Source organism: Oncorhynchus keta, chromosome 11, assembly GCF_023373465.1.
Source record: "Oncorhynchus keta strain PuntledgeMale-10-30-2019 chromosome 11, Oket_V2, whole genome shotgun sequence".
In the NCBI taxonomy this organism is placed as follows: domain Eukaryota; kingdom Metazoa; phylum Chordata; class Actinopteri; order Salmoniformes; family Salmonidae; genus Oncorhynchus; species Oncorhynchus keta.
The window spans coordinates 37586221-37600871 of record NC_068431.1 but is presented as its reverse complement, the minus strand read 5'-3'; the positions used below and the strand labels follow the sequence as shown (position 1 = coordinate 37600871).

The following is a 14651-nucleotide window of genomic DNA, read 5'->3' as shown; positions in this document are numbered from 1 at the left end:
GACTGTATGTGAGATATGAGTTTCTAATGGTGTATCCGGCCCTGTCCCACCCTAGCGATCCACCTGTCAGAGAGTGGCAGTGACTCAGACAGAGAGGTGGAAGTGCGTCCCCTGCCCCCTCCCAGACCCCACCAAGAGACAGCCCGCATGGGCCTGGAGCAGGACGACAGCATGATGTCATACGGGGAAGATGTGCCGGATGAGACCCACCTGGAGGACAGTAATGTCAGGTACAACATGGAGCCGTCAACCACCATGGCCGACATTATGTACATGGTGGATTTGCATCGTTGGTTGGCTCTTGGGCCCTATTAACCCACACTTTACCCATCCCTCTCTTTCTCTCCCCCTTCACCATAGTTATGGGAGCTATGAGGAGCCGGAGGGTCAGACCCAGACCCAGACCTCCAGCATGGGCAATGGAGAGGGCTACGGCATGAGTGAGGAAGAGGAGGAAGATAAAGAGGCAGCTCGGAGGAGGGGTCCCAGTGTACTTTCCCAGGTGCAGCTGAGTGAGGATGAGGAGGACAGTGAAGAATTCCGGTCTATCGGGGGTGACAGTGACATGGACTCAGACAACTAGAGAAGTGTTCCACCACACACACACACACACACACACACACACACACACACACACACACACACTTAAAGATGCAAATGTACTCTACAATCATTATAACAGACAGATCCACATCCATACACATGAGTTCAGGCTCACTAAATGAATACACCTTAAACTTGCAGGCTGAATTACATGCACGTACTGTCATCATAACTTTATCTCATGTCAGTCAATCCCCCAATGATAGTTAAGACTGTTTTCTGTCCGGTCATTACCACACCTATGAAGTATCTATGATAAACTCCTGTGAGATCAATATTGTACAAAATGTTCAATCAAACTGAAGTGAGCTTGTTTATCTATAATGGCAGGATTAAATTGGAGTTGATGTTTTAAGTCAATGTTTTCTACTGGTTATGCTCTTCTCAGTGTACCGACACATGTATATATATTTTTTTACAATTGAATAACGTTTTATTTTATGGTTGTGCAGAACTTTGGCCAAAATGAAGATATTTGAATAGTCAACTATGGCAATTGTTTGTTTTCAGTGCCACGTCTCATCTCAACCTTTTGTCTTGAGACACTGGGTTGAGTGATCGACAAATACGGTTATTCCCCATTAACTATTATGATTGCAGCCTGGATTTTCAGGCATTTGAGATGTTTCCAGCACTGTTACTAGGAAACTCAAACTTCCAAGGAGATCCTAAATAAAAACCAGAGATAAGACCATCATCTTTTCATTGTTTGTTTTTGGGGATAAATGTTAGCTGTATCTGACGTAACCACGTTGAAATTGTCCTTTCGTGTTATGCTGTGTTGCTTATCGAAAGTAAGAGGCACTGTTGAATACCAATCTGCACTAACGCATTAACGATAATATGAAATGTTATTACAGAAGTCTGTTGTGTGTTATATGACCAAGGTGCTTCCTGTTTCCCTGCTTTTCCCTATCCTGCCATACCTTACAGGCTTGCCCTCGCTCGTATCTTAGAACAGTGGTCATACAAGCTGAACATGAACTCTGCTCCATCGTAAACTCATGATTGAATGGAGTCACGTAGATAGTGTGTGTTAAGTATAAAATAGTATGTGTGTGAAGATGAAGGGCTATAGTTTGCTGTGTTTAATATTTCTGGCCCCTGTCACAGTTATTGGACAAACGACACCAGATCGTGAGTAGCAATTTTTTTCTGTTGAAATCTGTAAAGAAAGCCTGTCTTTTAGTATGAGTAGGATATGTATTACTGTAGCATTGAATCAGATGACATGGTTTTGGGGGGGTAGGTTAGGCACTCTGTTTGAAGATAGTGCTTTTTATCAAATTGTGTCTTCATTTCTCATGATGTTGCTGGGCCAAATCACTATCTCGTTTCAGTTACATGTTTTCTTTTTACATCCAGCAAGTTGTGTAACAGTAGATGACTTTGAAGTGTGCACAGGAACTGCATATCCATGCAATGTTGAGAAAAGCAAATGCTACTGTAAGGACAAGAAACCTTTCTGTAGGTACGTTTCAATGCTTCCCACACTTGACTCTACAGCTTTATCCTCAATATTTGTTTATTTTTGGAATTAATATATATATTAAATCCTTATATAAATATGACAGTTACCTCTGTTATGCTGTTCTTTTCAGGTGTAACAACTACATAGACAAGTGGTACATAGGGGAGAAGTGTGACTTTGAGTGGACGATATTGAACTTTGCCCTGGTATCATCTCTACCAGGACTGGCCCTGGTTGTTATTGTTGGTGTGATAGTCCAGTGTGTCCATTACTTAAGGAAACCAGCAAAGAAACAAAAGGATCGGACAACTGGGTGAGAGGGGGAGAGGGTTTGGACAAGATAGAATTCAGAGGCTCAATATTGCCATGTGTTTTGCACAGTGCATGGCACCTAGTATCAGGAAGTTGGCTTGTTAAAAAATAATAAGAAAAGAAAAATAAGATGTTGGGCATTAACTAAATAGATTAATATTTGTCCACAGTCTTGTTTCAGGTTTGATATGACTACTCATCATGTCTTTCTAATTTAAATTTCACTTTTTTCAGTTACACAAACTATGCAATGTCACCGACAACATATTATGAAAATAACCAAGATGACATGTTCTCCAACACAGTGTTTGCCTCAGACATGCCGGTGAGTAGCTCGAGTTCCTTTACTCTCCAAGGTATTACATCAACCTAAGACCAAGGTATTTCCAATGGTGATGTCACATCCAGAGATCCTGCTAAGTTAGGGTTTCCTTATCTCCCAGTAGTGATACCGCCAATTCTGTCGAATCAAAAGAATTTACTAAAAACAATCCGATTTTGACAGAATTATGGCTGAGATGCAAAGAAAATTCAAGGAGAGGGGGTACAAAAATGGTCAAATTAATACTGCCATTGAGAAAATTCAAAACAAGACATTACCTTTTTTTCAAGGTCAGTCTTGCAAAAAGAAGCATTCTAAAAAATACCCGCTATTCAAAATGCTCTGAACAAATTAACCTCATAGTCTACCAATACCGGATCCGGGTTCGTGACTACGGCTCAAGCTCATTAGCATAACGCACAATGCGAAAAAATATTCCTAAAAATATTTAACCTCCACACATTAACAAGTAAAATAGCTCAAATGAAAGATAAACAAGTTGTTTATCTACCCAGCAAGTCAGATTTCTAAAATGTTTTAAGGCGAAAACATAGCACATATTTATGTCAAACCACCACCATAGACATAGCTCATTTGCATAGCCAAGTAGGAAAAAATATGCAATCAACAAACGCAGGATTAAAAGAAAAATCATTTCACTAACCTTTTGAAATCTTCATCAGATGACAGTAATATAACATGTTACACAGTACATTCATTTTTTTTTCAATCATCTGCAATATATATCCATAAATCTCTGTTTACAATGATGCATCGTTCAAAAAAATGCTACTAAAATGTCAGGAGAAATGCCGATAGCTCCGGCAGATAACGTCAGCTAACAAGGAATACACATCATAAACTTTGACTAAATATGCATGTTTTACATATGTATAGGAAGATACATTTTTTCTAAATGCAATCGCTGTGTTACATTTATTTTTAACGTTACAGGTTGCGTTCACTAGGCTATACTAGGAGTCGGCGCTCCAAAATTAGCATTATCGCTCCTCTATCTTGGAGTCGACAGAAACCCAAATTTACCACATAGATATTCCCTTTGCTGTTCTTCCATCAAAAGACCTGGAAGGGATTATACTTACCAAACCAGCGTTTAGTTTTCAAGTCTGCGTCTTTCGGTTCTCAAAATAGCCACATTTCGGTCTAAATGTAGGCAAAATTCAAGTGGATGCGCACCAAAACGTTGAAATTACATATTATATGTCGACTAAACTTGTCATACTATGTTCATAATTAAGCTTTAACATGTTATAAAGGTGCACAGAAATCTTGAGGACGAACAGAAACACACACGTCATTTAATTGATCCTGAAGAAAATACATCACCCGGCCAGAGCGCGCGTAACAGTCACCTTTTTTTTCGCTTGGCCGAGAGGTTTCGGCTCGCTCAAACTCCCATGAGCGCGCGATTCTCACAATGAGAAGCCCCATTGAAAGCAGGCTTCGCGCTGAACACGTACAGACTGTTCCCAGAGCAGTAGCTGTTTGGGAAGTGCGTGTGAGATGACGTCAAAGTTGGGCCAACTTTTTCCATGACAAGAGAGCATTTGGGAGAATGCATGCCCTGAGGGTTCTGCTTTACATAGAGACAAAATTTAAACGGTTTTAGAAGCTTTAGAGTGTTTTCTATTCGCTAATATTTTTTATATGCATATATTAGCAATTTTGGGGAAAAATATTTTCAGTTTACTATGGGCACGCACTTTCTCCAACAGGGGCAGTATAGAGCAAGAGGGAATTGTTCACAAACATTGGCACATTCTAAGATCCGATGATAGTATCGGTAATGTGTTTTCGGAACTTCCCTTGGTAGTAATTCTCGCTGGGCAGATATCAATTGGTAAACTCTGATTTACCACCCCAAGATATCCCTGCACAATGTGTATTTGCGCCCCTACTGGATGGAAATACAAGTATAATGGCTGTGCTCAATGCAATGGCACTTATACATGTAGGTCCTTTACCCCCAAACAGGGAAACAGATCCCAATCAAAGGTGTTATAACGTGCTCCACTAAGGCAGTTATTTATCTTATAACTTTTCCTTGTGGTAAAAATTATGTGGTTAAAACAAAGCGTGAATAAAAAGTATGAATTTCAGAGCGTCGTAGCAAAAACTCGACTTACCCAGTTGTGGCCCACTTTTTGGAAGCAAACCACTCGACTTCGTCTCTGTTATATTGGCATCGAACATGTCACCCTTCCAAGGAGAGGGTTGACCTCAATAATTTGTTGTTAAAACGAGAGCCTGCCTGGATCTTTAATTTAAAGAACCTTGCTCCCTTCGGTCTCATCGTAGACTTTGATCTGAAGCCATACTTGTGATGCTTTTGATTTTGCTGTTGTAAATGTTTGTAGGCTTATGCAGCCAAATTGTATCTATGATCAGACTATCCATTTATGTTTTTTGTATGCTATTTTAATATATGAGAATTAACCAATGATATCAGGCCACACCCGGCCATGATTACAGACACCTGTGTGTGTCTTCTCACACTATATAAATGAGTCATCCTGCAATGTTTGTCATTATACCCTGATGAAGACAGCTTGTCTGGCAAAACATGGACATTATCATTTTTGCATCTGACTCATAGGGTGTGCGGCTCTCTTTTATTTTTCAAGATGTCTTCCACACCATCTCTTAAAGAGCCATTTGAATCTACTGTCTCTCCTGGACGTAGTTTGTGTCATCCAAGTAGTGTAGTGTAAAGATGCCATAAGTGCAGATGCAGAGCAGACACATTCAGTAATAGACATGACTGTCAATGTTGCATAGTAAACATGGCCCTGAGAAACTGTCTGTTTTTCTTATTTCTTCAGAATCAGGCCAAAGCCTCCCAGTGTCCAGCCCGCCCAGGAGAGGTTTCCCATATCCAACTTACCCAACCGCCCTTACAGGTTAGCTGTCTGAACACAATTCAACATGCCATTGGTTTTCACTTTCATTATAGGGGACCTTATTATAGTGTGCAATGTTATAATGTGCTTTCATTGAAATGTTGATCTCTCTACTCTCTTAGCCTTCAACCAAACGGCATGCTGCCCACTTTAGACAGATTGTCTTCGACCAACCCTACAAGCCAGCCATAAAGTAAGAACCTTGGTGGTGTTTGCTTTCGGTCTGATACTTTGTTCAATGGCAGTGATGTCATACCCATTCTGTGCGTATAACCATGTTCTGGGTGGTGGACTAAACATGGAAACAACATTAGAGACGACAACAGGGCAACGCCCCCTCGACAGAGAATGAGTAGTCACCCAGGGATTTGAGGAGCATGAGTCATGATGACACAGACATTATCCTTATCAAATCTTATTAGTCACATGCGCCGAATACAACAGGACACCTTAGTGAAATGCTTACTTATAGTCCCTAACCAGCAATGCAGTTTTTTTTTTAAAGTATGAATAAGAATTGAAAGTAACAAGTAATTAAAGAGCAGCAGTAAAATAACAATAGCGAGTCTATATACAGGGGGTACCAGTATAGAGTCTATGGGCGGGGGCACCGGTTAGTTGAGGTAATATGTACATGTAGGTAGAGTTATTAAAGTGACCCCCTCTCATAGATGAGCAGTTGCCATACCAGGTGTAACCAGTCAGGATGCTCTGGATGGTGCAGCTGCAGAACCTTTTGAGGATCTGAGGAACCATGCCAAATCAAACCCTCTTCACGACTGTCTTGGTGTGCTTGGACCATGTTAGTTTGTTGGTGATGTGGACACCAAGGAACTTGAAGTTCTCAACCTGCTCCAGTATAGCCCCATCGATGAGAATGGGGGCGTGCTCGGGTCCTCTTTTTCCTGTAGTCCACAATCATCTCCTTTGTCTAGATCACATTGAGGGAGAGGTTGTTGTCCTGGCACCACACGACCAGATCTCTGACCTCCTCCCTATAGGCTGTCTCGTCGTTGTTGGTGATCAGGCCTACCACTGTTGTGACATCGGCAAACTTAATGATGGTATTGGAGTGGTGCCTGGCCGTGCAGTCATGAGTGAACAGGGAGTACAGGAGGGGACTGAGCACGCACCCCTGAGGGGCCCCCATGTTGAGGATCAGTGGGGCGGATGTGTTGTTACCTACCCATACCACCTGGGGCGGCCCGTCAGGAAGTCCAGGATCCTGTTGCATAGAGAGGTGTTTAGTCCCAGGGTCCTTAGCTTATTGACGTGCTTGTTTTTGTCCCATGAAAATCTTGTATTTTTCGGGGGGTTTTGTATACATTTCATTATCTAAATTTTTTTTTTTCCTTTTTCAAATTAAATATACCTTCCTGCAACCCGCCTCACCCAATGTGGTACGGATCTGCTATTATTTTTTCTATTTAAGACCTTGTAACTGGAACCTCCATCAGCAGCTAGCCAGCTAATTAGCTACTACCTTTTTAGTAATTGTTAGCCACTGCTAGCGGTCTTTACCTTTTGTTTGGACTCCAGCCGCTTTAGCCCAAATAATACCTGCCGGTCTGCACAGCACAATATCAGCCCTGAGCATATCGAACTGACCCCCCACTACATCACCAGATTCCTGCCGCAAGCTCTGGACCATCACACTGGATCTTCGCTGCTAGCTAGTTACTACCGAGTGGGTAGTAACTAGAAGCATGCACCAGCTAGCCTCGAGCTAGGCCCATTTCCCGGCAAGTAAACAAAGTACACCAACTACAATACCTCTCTTGCCAATTGGCCTGGACCCTTTGTCGACACGGAGCCCTGCCAATCCATCACGACTGGTCTGCTGACGTAATTCGGCCGATGTGCGTCGTGGATGTTGGTGGTGTTCCATCTGCTAGCCCCGGCCTGCTAGCTTCCTGAACGCTGTGTCTCCCGCTCTCCTTACGTAGTAATCGACTACCTGAGCATGCTCCCTGTTTCATCTTTGCTGCGCATTGGACCCTATGATCACTCGGCTACACAGCTGATGCCTGCTGGACTGTTCATTAACACGGTACTTCATTTTGTATATCTTATCGGCCCCAGCCTTGAACTCAGGGCCTGTGTGTAGCTATCTGACCCTCTCTGCCCATTCATCGCCATTTACCCATTGTTGTTGTCCTAGCTGTTTACCCGTTGTTGTCTTAGCTGTCCCAATCAACATCTGTGATTACTTTATCAAGTCAAATTGATTTATATAGCCCTTCGTACATCAGCTGATATCTCAAAGTGCTATACCGAAACCCAGCCTAAAACCCCAAACAGCAAGCACGTTGGCTAGGAAAAACTCCCTAGAAAGGCCAAAACCTAGAAAGAAACCTAGAGAGGAACCAGGCTATGAGGGGTGGCCAGTCCTCTTCTGGCTGTGCCAGGTGGAGATTATAACAGAACATGGCCAAGATGTTCAAATGTTCATAAATGACCAGCATGGTCTAATAATAATAGGGTTAGAGGCAGTGAATCCCAGTGGAAAGAGGGGAATGCCTTTCTCTAATGTCAATATGCCTTGTATACTGTTGTTTAGGGCAGCTCTTATTGTTTTATTTTACAGCGGAGTCCTGCTCAACATGCTTCAGATACCCCCCTTGTCCGAACCCCCACACAGGCGGAGACCGCACCTAGCTTAACTGGCGCCTCCAGAGATGAAACCTCTTTTATCATCACTCAATGCCTAGGTTTACCCCCACTGTACTCGCACCCTACCACACCCTTGTCTGTACGCTATACCCGGAATCTATTCTACCACGGCCAGAAATCTGCTCCTTTTATTATCTGTTCCCAAAGCACTAGATGGCCAGTACTTATAGCCTTTAGCCGTACCCTCATCCTACTCCTCCTCTGTTCCTCTGGTGATTTAGAGATTAACCCAGGCCCTGTGTGTGCCCAGGCGCTCTCATCTGTTGACTTCTGCAACCATAAAAGCCTTGGGTTCATGCATGTTTACATCAGAAGCCTCCTCCCTAAGTTTGCTTTATTCACTGCTTTAGCACACTTTAGACAACCCTGATGTCCTAGCCGTGTGTGATTCTTGGCTTAGGAAGGCCACCAAAAATTCAGACATTTCCATCCCCAATTACAACAATTTCCAACAAGACAGAACTGCTAAAGGGGGCGAAATTGCAATCTATTGGAGAGGTAACCTGCAGAGTTCTGTCATACTATCCAGCTCTATGCCCAAACAGTTCGAGCTTCTACTTTTAAAGATCCATCTCTCCAGTCTTTAGGAATCTCAGACGATACGAAAGAGAGGTTGAACAGGCTAGTAATAGGGGACTAGTAATAACAGACTAGTAATCTCTGTCAAGCGCTCCCTAAAACACTTCTGCTAGCAGAACTTTCTAATCGACCTGGTGTCATGCCCTGGCCATAGAGAGGCTTTTTATTCTCTATTTTGGTTAGGCCAGGGTGTGACAAGGGTGGGTGTTCTATGTTCTTTTTTCTATGTTTTCGTATTTCTTTGTTTTTGGCCGGGTATGGTTCTCAATCAGGGACAGCTGTCTGTCGTTGTCTCTGATTGAGAACCATACTTAGGTAGCTCTTGCCCACATGGGTTTTGTGGGTAGTTATTTTCTGTTTCCGTGTGAGTGTTTGGACCACACGGTACTGTTTCGGTTTTCTATATTTCACGTTTATTATTTTGTTCCAGTGTTCAGTTGTGTTTTTGAATAAATCAATATGGACACTTACCATGCTGCGTTTTGGTCCGATTCTTACTCCTCCTCAGACGAAGAGGAGGAAATCCGTTACACCTGGCCCGGATATCCTGGAAGGATATTGACCTCATCCCGTCCATAGAGGATGCCTGGTTGTTCTTGAAAAGTGCTTTCCTCACCATCTTAAATAAGAATGCCCCTTTCAAAAAATGTGGAACTAAGAACAGATATAGCCCTTGGTTCACTCCAGACTTAACTGCCCTTGACCAGCACAAAAACACCCTGTGGCGTACCGCAGTAGCTTCGAATAGTCCCTGCTATATGCAACTTTTCAGGGAAGTCAGGAACCAATACATACAGTCAGTTAGGAAAGCAAAGGCTAGCTTTTTCAAACAGAAATATGCATCCTGCAGCACTAATTCCAAAAGGTTTTGGGATACTGTAAAGTCCATGGAGAGTAAGAGTACCTCCTCCCAGCTGCCCACTGCATTGAGACTAGGAAACACTGTCACTACTGATTAATCCATGATAATCGAGAATTTCAGTGTTTCTCTACGGCTGGCCATGCTTTCCACCTGGCTACCCCAACCCCCGGCCAACAGCTCTGCACCCCCCACAGCAACTGGCCCAAGCCCCCCGCACCGCTTCTCCTTCACCCAAATCCAGACAGCTGATGTTCTGGCAGAGCAGCAAAATCTGGATCCCTACAAATCAGCTGGGCTAGACAATCTGGACTCTCTCTTCCTAAAATGATCCGCCACCATTGTTGCAAACCCTATTATTAGTCTGTTCAACCTCTCGTATCGTCTGAGATTCCTAAAGATTGGAAAGCGGCCGCGGTCATCCCCCTCTTCAAAGGGGGAGACACTCTTGACCCAAACTGTTACAGACCTATATCCATCCTGCCCTGCCTTTCTAAAGTCTTTGAACGCCAAGTGAACAAACAGATCACCAACCATTTCGAATCCCAACGTACCTTCTCCGTTATGCAATCTGGTTTCCGAGCTGGTCACGGGTGCACCTCAGCCACGCTCAAAGTCCTAAACAATATCATAACCGCCATCAATAAAAGACAGTACTGTGCAGCCGTCTTCATCGACCTGGCCAAGGCTTTCGACTCTGTCAATCACCGTGTTCTTATCGGCAGACTCAGCAGCCTTGGTTTCTCTAATGACTGCCCTGCCTGGTTCACAAACTACTTCTCAGATAGAGTAGTGTGTCAAATCGGAGGGAATGTTGTCCGGACCTCTGGCAGTCTCTATGGGGGTGCCACAGGTTCAATTCTCGGGCCGACTCTTTTCTCTATTTATATCAATGATGTCGCTCCTGCTGCAGGTGATTCTTTGATCCGATGATCATCAATACTCTGGACGGTTCTGACTTAGAATATGTGGACAACTATAAATACCTAGGTGTCTGGCGAGACTCTAAACACTCCTTCCAGACTCATATTAATAAGCATAATCCAAAGTTAAATCTAGAATTGGCTTCCTATTTCGCAACAAAGCCTCCTTCACTCATGCTGCCAAACATACCCTCGTAAAACTGACTATCCTACCGATCCTTGACTTCGGCGATGTCATTTACAAAATAGCTTCCAACACTCTATTCAGCAAATTGGATGCAGTCTATCACAGTGCCATCTGTTTCGTCACCCCATGTACTACCCACCACTGCGACCTGTATGCTCTCGTTGGCTGGTCCTCGCTACGTAATTCATCGCCAATCCCTCTGGCTCCAGGTCATCTATAAGTCTTTGCTAGGTAACGCCCTGCCTTATCTCAGCTCACTGGTCACCATAGCAACTCCCACCCGTAGCACGAGCTCCAGCAGGTATATTTCACTGGTCATCCCCAAAGCCATACCTTTGGCCGCCTTTCCTTCTAGTTCTCTGCTGCCAATGACTGGAACGAATTGCAGAAATCACTGAAGTTAAAGACTTATATCTCCCTCACTAACTTTAAGCGTCAGCTGTCAGAGCAGCTTACCGATCGCTGCAGCTGTACACAGCCCATCTGTAAATAGTCCATCTACCTACCTCATCCCCATTTTTGTTTTTTTGATCTTTTGCACACCAGTATTTCTACTTGCACATCTGCACATAAATCACTCCAGTGTAAATTGCTAAATTGTAATTACTTTGCCTCTATTGGCCTAATTATTACCTTACCGCCTTACTTCATTTGCACACACTGTATACACATTTTTCTATTGTGTTATTGACTGTACGTTTGTTTTTCCCATGTGTAACTCTGTGTTGTTTTTGTCGCACTGCTTTGCTTTATCTTGACCAGGTCGCAGTTGTTCTCAACTGGCCTACCTGGTTAAATAAAGGTAAAATAAAAAATTGATGTGCTTTTGAGGCCACTATGTGGTTGAACGCTGAGCTGTAGTCCATGAATAGCATTCTCACATAGGTATTCCTTTTGTCCATGTGGGAAAGGGCAGTGTGGAGTGCAATAGAGATTACGTCATCTGTGGATCTGTTATGGCGGTATGCAAATTGGAGTGGGTTTAGAGTTTCTGAGATAATGGTGTTGTGAACCATGATCAGCCTTTCAAAGCACCGCATGGCTACAGATGTGAGTGCTATGGGTCGGTAGTCGTTTAGGCAGGTTACCTTAAGTGTTCCTGGGTACAGGGACTATGGTGGTCTGCTTAAAACATGTTGGTATTACAGACTCAGACAGGGAGAGGTTGAAAATGTCGGTGAAGACACTTGTCAGCGCATGCTCGCAGTGCACTTCCTGGTAATACGTCTGGCCCTGCGGCCTTGTGAATGTTGAGCTGTTGAAAGGTCTTACATCGACTTGATGTGATCACAGTCTTCCGGAACAGCTGGTGCTCTCATGCATGTTTCAGTGTTATTAGCCTCGAAGCGAGCACAGAAGTAGTTTAGCTCGTCTGGTAGGCTCGTGTCACTGGGCATCTCTCGGCTGTGCTTCCCTTTGTAGTCTGTAATGGTTTGCAAGCCTTGCCACATCCGACAAGCGTCACAGCCGGTGTAGTACGATTCGATCTTAGTCTTGTATTGACGCTTTGCCTGTTTGATGGTTCATCGGAGGTCATAGCAGGATTTCTTATAAGCTTCCGGGTTAGAGTCCCGCTCTAGCCTTTAGTGCAGTGTGGATGTTGCCTGTAATCCATGGCTTCTGGTTGGGGTATGTATGTACGATGACGTCATCAATGCACTTATTGATGAAGCCAGTGACTGATGTGGTGTACTCCTCAATGCCATTGGAGGAATTCCGGAACATATTCCAGTCTGTACTAGAAAAACAGGCATGTAGCTTAGCATTTGCTTCATCTGACCATTTTTTTAATTTATCGAGTCACTGGTGCTTCCTGCTTTAATTTTTGCTTGTAAGCATGAATCAGAAGGATAAGATTATGGTCAGATTTGCCAAATGGAGGGCGAGGGAGAGCTTTGTATTATTCTCTGTGTGTGGAGTAATGGTGCTCCAGAGCTTTTTTTCCCTCTGGTTGCACATTTAACATACTGAGTTTCCCTGCATTAAAGTCCCCTGCTACTAGGAGTGCCGCCTCTGGGTGAACGTTTTCATGTTTGCTTATGGCGGAATACAGCTCATTCAGTGCGGTCTTAGTGCCAGCATCAGTCTGTGGTGGTATGTAGACAGCTACAAAAAATACAGATGAAAACTCTCTAGGTAGATAGTGTGGTCTACAGCTTATCATGAGATACTCTACCACAGGAGAGCAAAACCTCTAGACTTCTTTAGATATCGTGCACCTGGTGTTATTTACAAAAATACATAGTCCGCCACCCCTTGTCTTACCTGACGCCGCTGTTCTATCCTGCCGATACAGCGTATATCCATATCCATCATGGTCATTTCTCTGTTGTCATTGAAGAAAGGGAAAAGTCCACGAGTATGCGACCCAATTTAGATAGATCATCTTTATCCAACCCTGAAAGCCAACCATACAAGGAAGCCTTTGTCTTTTTATTTGTGTGTTTTCAATCTGATATAGTTCTTTGTTCCATGACAAGTTATGATTGTTTGACCTTTGAACTACATTATTAGGATTGTTTTTATATGGTTTGTCTGCTTCTGAAAGTTGAATCGTTTTCTGGATTCAGCTACGCTACAGGTATGACGCAGCCCTTGGGTAACCCCCATCCCAAGTCTCCATCGCCAAGGAACCCGTATGAAGACAAAGCGCCACCTCCAGACTGTTATGACGACCAGCACATGAGACCAACACACCCCCCACCAGGACTCAAAGGCATGATGGTGAGTGATTGATTCCCCCTAGTGAACAGTAGGATGAATTCAACTGATCAACTGGAAAAGTAAACTGCAGGATGAAACTCTGGCTAAAACATTTGGTTTTGATCTTAGCCTAAAGGTCCATATTAGTTAGACCCTAGGTGACCAGGCTGATATAGAAAAGCAGTTTGACATGAGATCTGTTTCTATCTTCCAGAGAGAAGGCATGTCTGGGTATCCTGCGCCCAGTTCACATGCTCCCCTCTATTCGGCACCGGAGTACAACCCCAGTTCCCAGTTTCCCAGAGCCCAGATAGGGAGACACTGCTGAGGACAAACAGGGGTAACCATGGCCTGAATTAGAACACCACCAATTTCACTATCACAATTCAAAAAAGTTCAACTCGTATATAATTTAAAGTGAGTGGAAAATGTAAACATTCAAGGACTTTGTAAACTTTAATTTAACATACTAAAAATGTATTGTGGCTGGCTGCTAAGTTTTATGAGTAATCCACATTGACTGATTATGAAATTGGCTCATATTTTTGCTGTTTTAAGGTTTATTGTTTGACAATTTTGTTACTAATAAAGGCTATTATTCCTAGATTCAATCCGTAGTGTGGATCCACACACGCGATTGAAATGTAAAGGCAATGTTCCAATGTTTCAATTTCCGGTCGCTTTAACTCGGATCTCCAGGCCTAAGTAACAGGGTTTGGGTCAATTTCATTTGAAATTCAAATTCAATTCTTGAATTCACTCATGAAGTGGAGAATTTAAGTTAAATTCAATTCAAATTTCAACAATCTTCAAGTTTTGGAATTGGAATTAGACTGTTTGAATTGTAAAACAAAAATGTAGTCTTTGGAATTTCATTTAATTGGAATTCAAAATTTGTACATTTCCGAGTTAGATTTGGTTTAAATCATTTCAACGTACATTTCTATATTTACAGTATAGCTACACAAAAAAACATGTATGGAAAACCGCTTTGTGTAAACTTAAACAACTAAAACCAAATCGAAAGTATGTAGAAAAGATAATACCCTATAATCTGAAAATGTACAATCAGCAAAATAAAAACTAGATAATCAGGCA

The 14651-nt window shown here is 42.9% G+C and overlaps 2 protein-coding genes across 6 annotated transcripts in view; both read left to right on the top strand.

Moving 5' to 3' along the window:
- LOC118390190 (transcription initiation factor TFIID subunit 1-like) overlaps positions 1–1297 on the top strand; it is a 56114-nt gene extending 54817 nt beyond the window's left edge. For all 4 annotated transcript variants that reach the window (XM_052457079.1, XM_052457082.1, XM_052457080.1 and 1 more), the window contains exons 38-39: positions 56–230; positions 361–1297. In XM_052457079.1, coding sequence (XP_052313039.1) covers positions 56–230; positions 361–583 — 398 coding nt within the window. In that variant the 3' untranslated portion in view covers positions 584–1297. The remainder of the gene's footprint in view (positions 1–55; positions 231–360) is intronic.
- Positions 1298–1456: 159 nt separating this feature from the next.
- LOC118390188 (uncharacterized) lies at positions 1457–14159 on the top strand. Of its 2 annotated transcripts, XM_035780495.2 has the most exons (8): positions 1457–1740; positions 1969–2074; positions 2205–2387; positions 2621–2711; positions 5552–5629; positions 5752–5822; positions 13421–13574; positions 13768–14159. In XM_035780495.2, exons 1-8 carry the CDS (start codon positions 1656–1658, stop codon positions 13879–13881), a joined length of 882 nt encoding a protein of 293 aa, XP_035636388.1. In that variant the 5' UTR covers positions 1457–1655; the 3' UTR covers positions 13882–14159. The 2 variants fall into 2 exon arrangements, with proteins under 2 accessions (XP_035636388.1, XP_035636387.1); XM_035780494.2 differs by having other exon boundaries at positions 1457–2074.
- Positions 14160–14651: the final 492 nt, after the last annotated feature.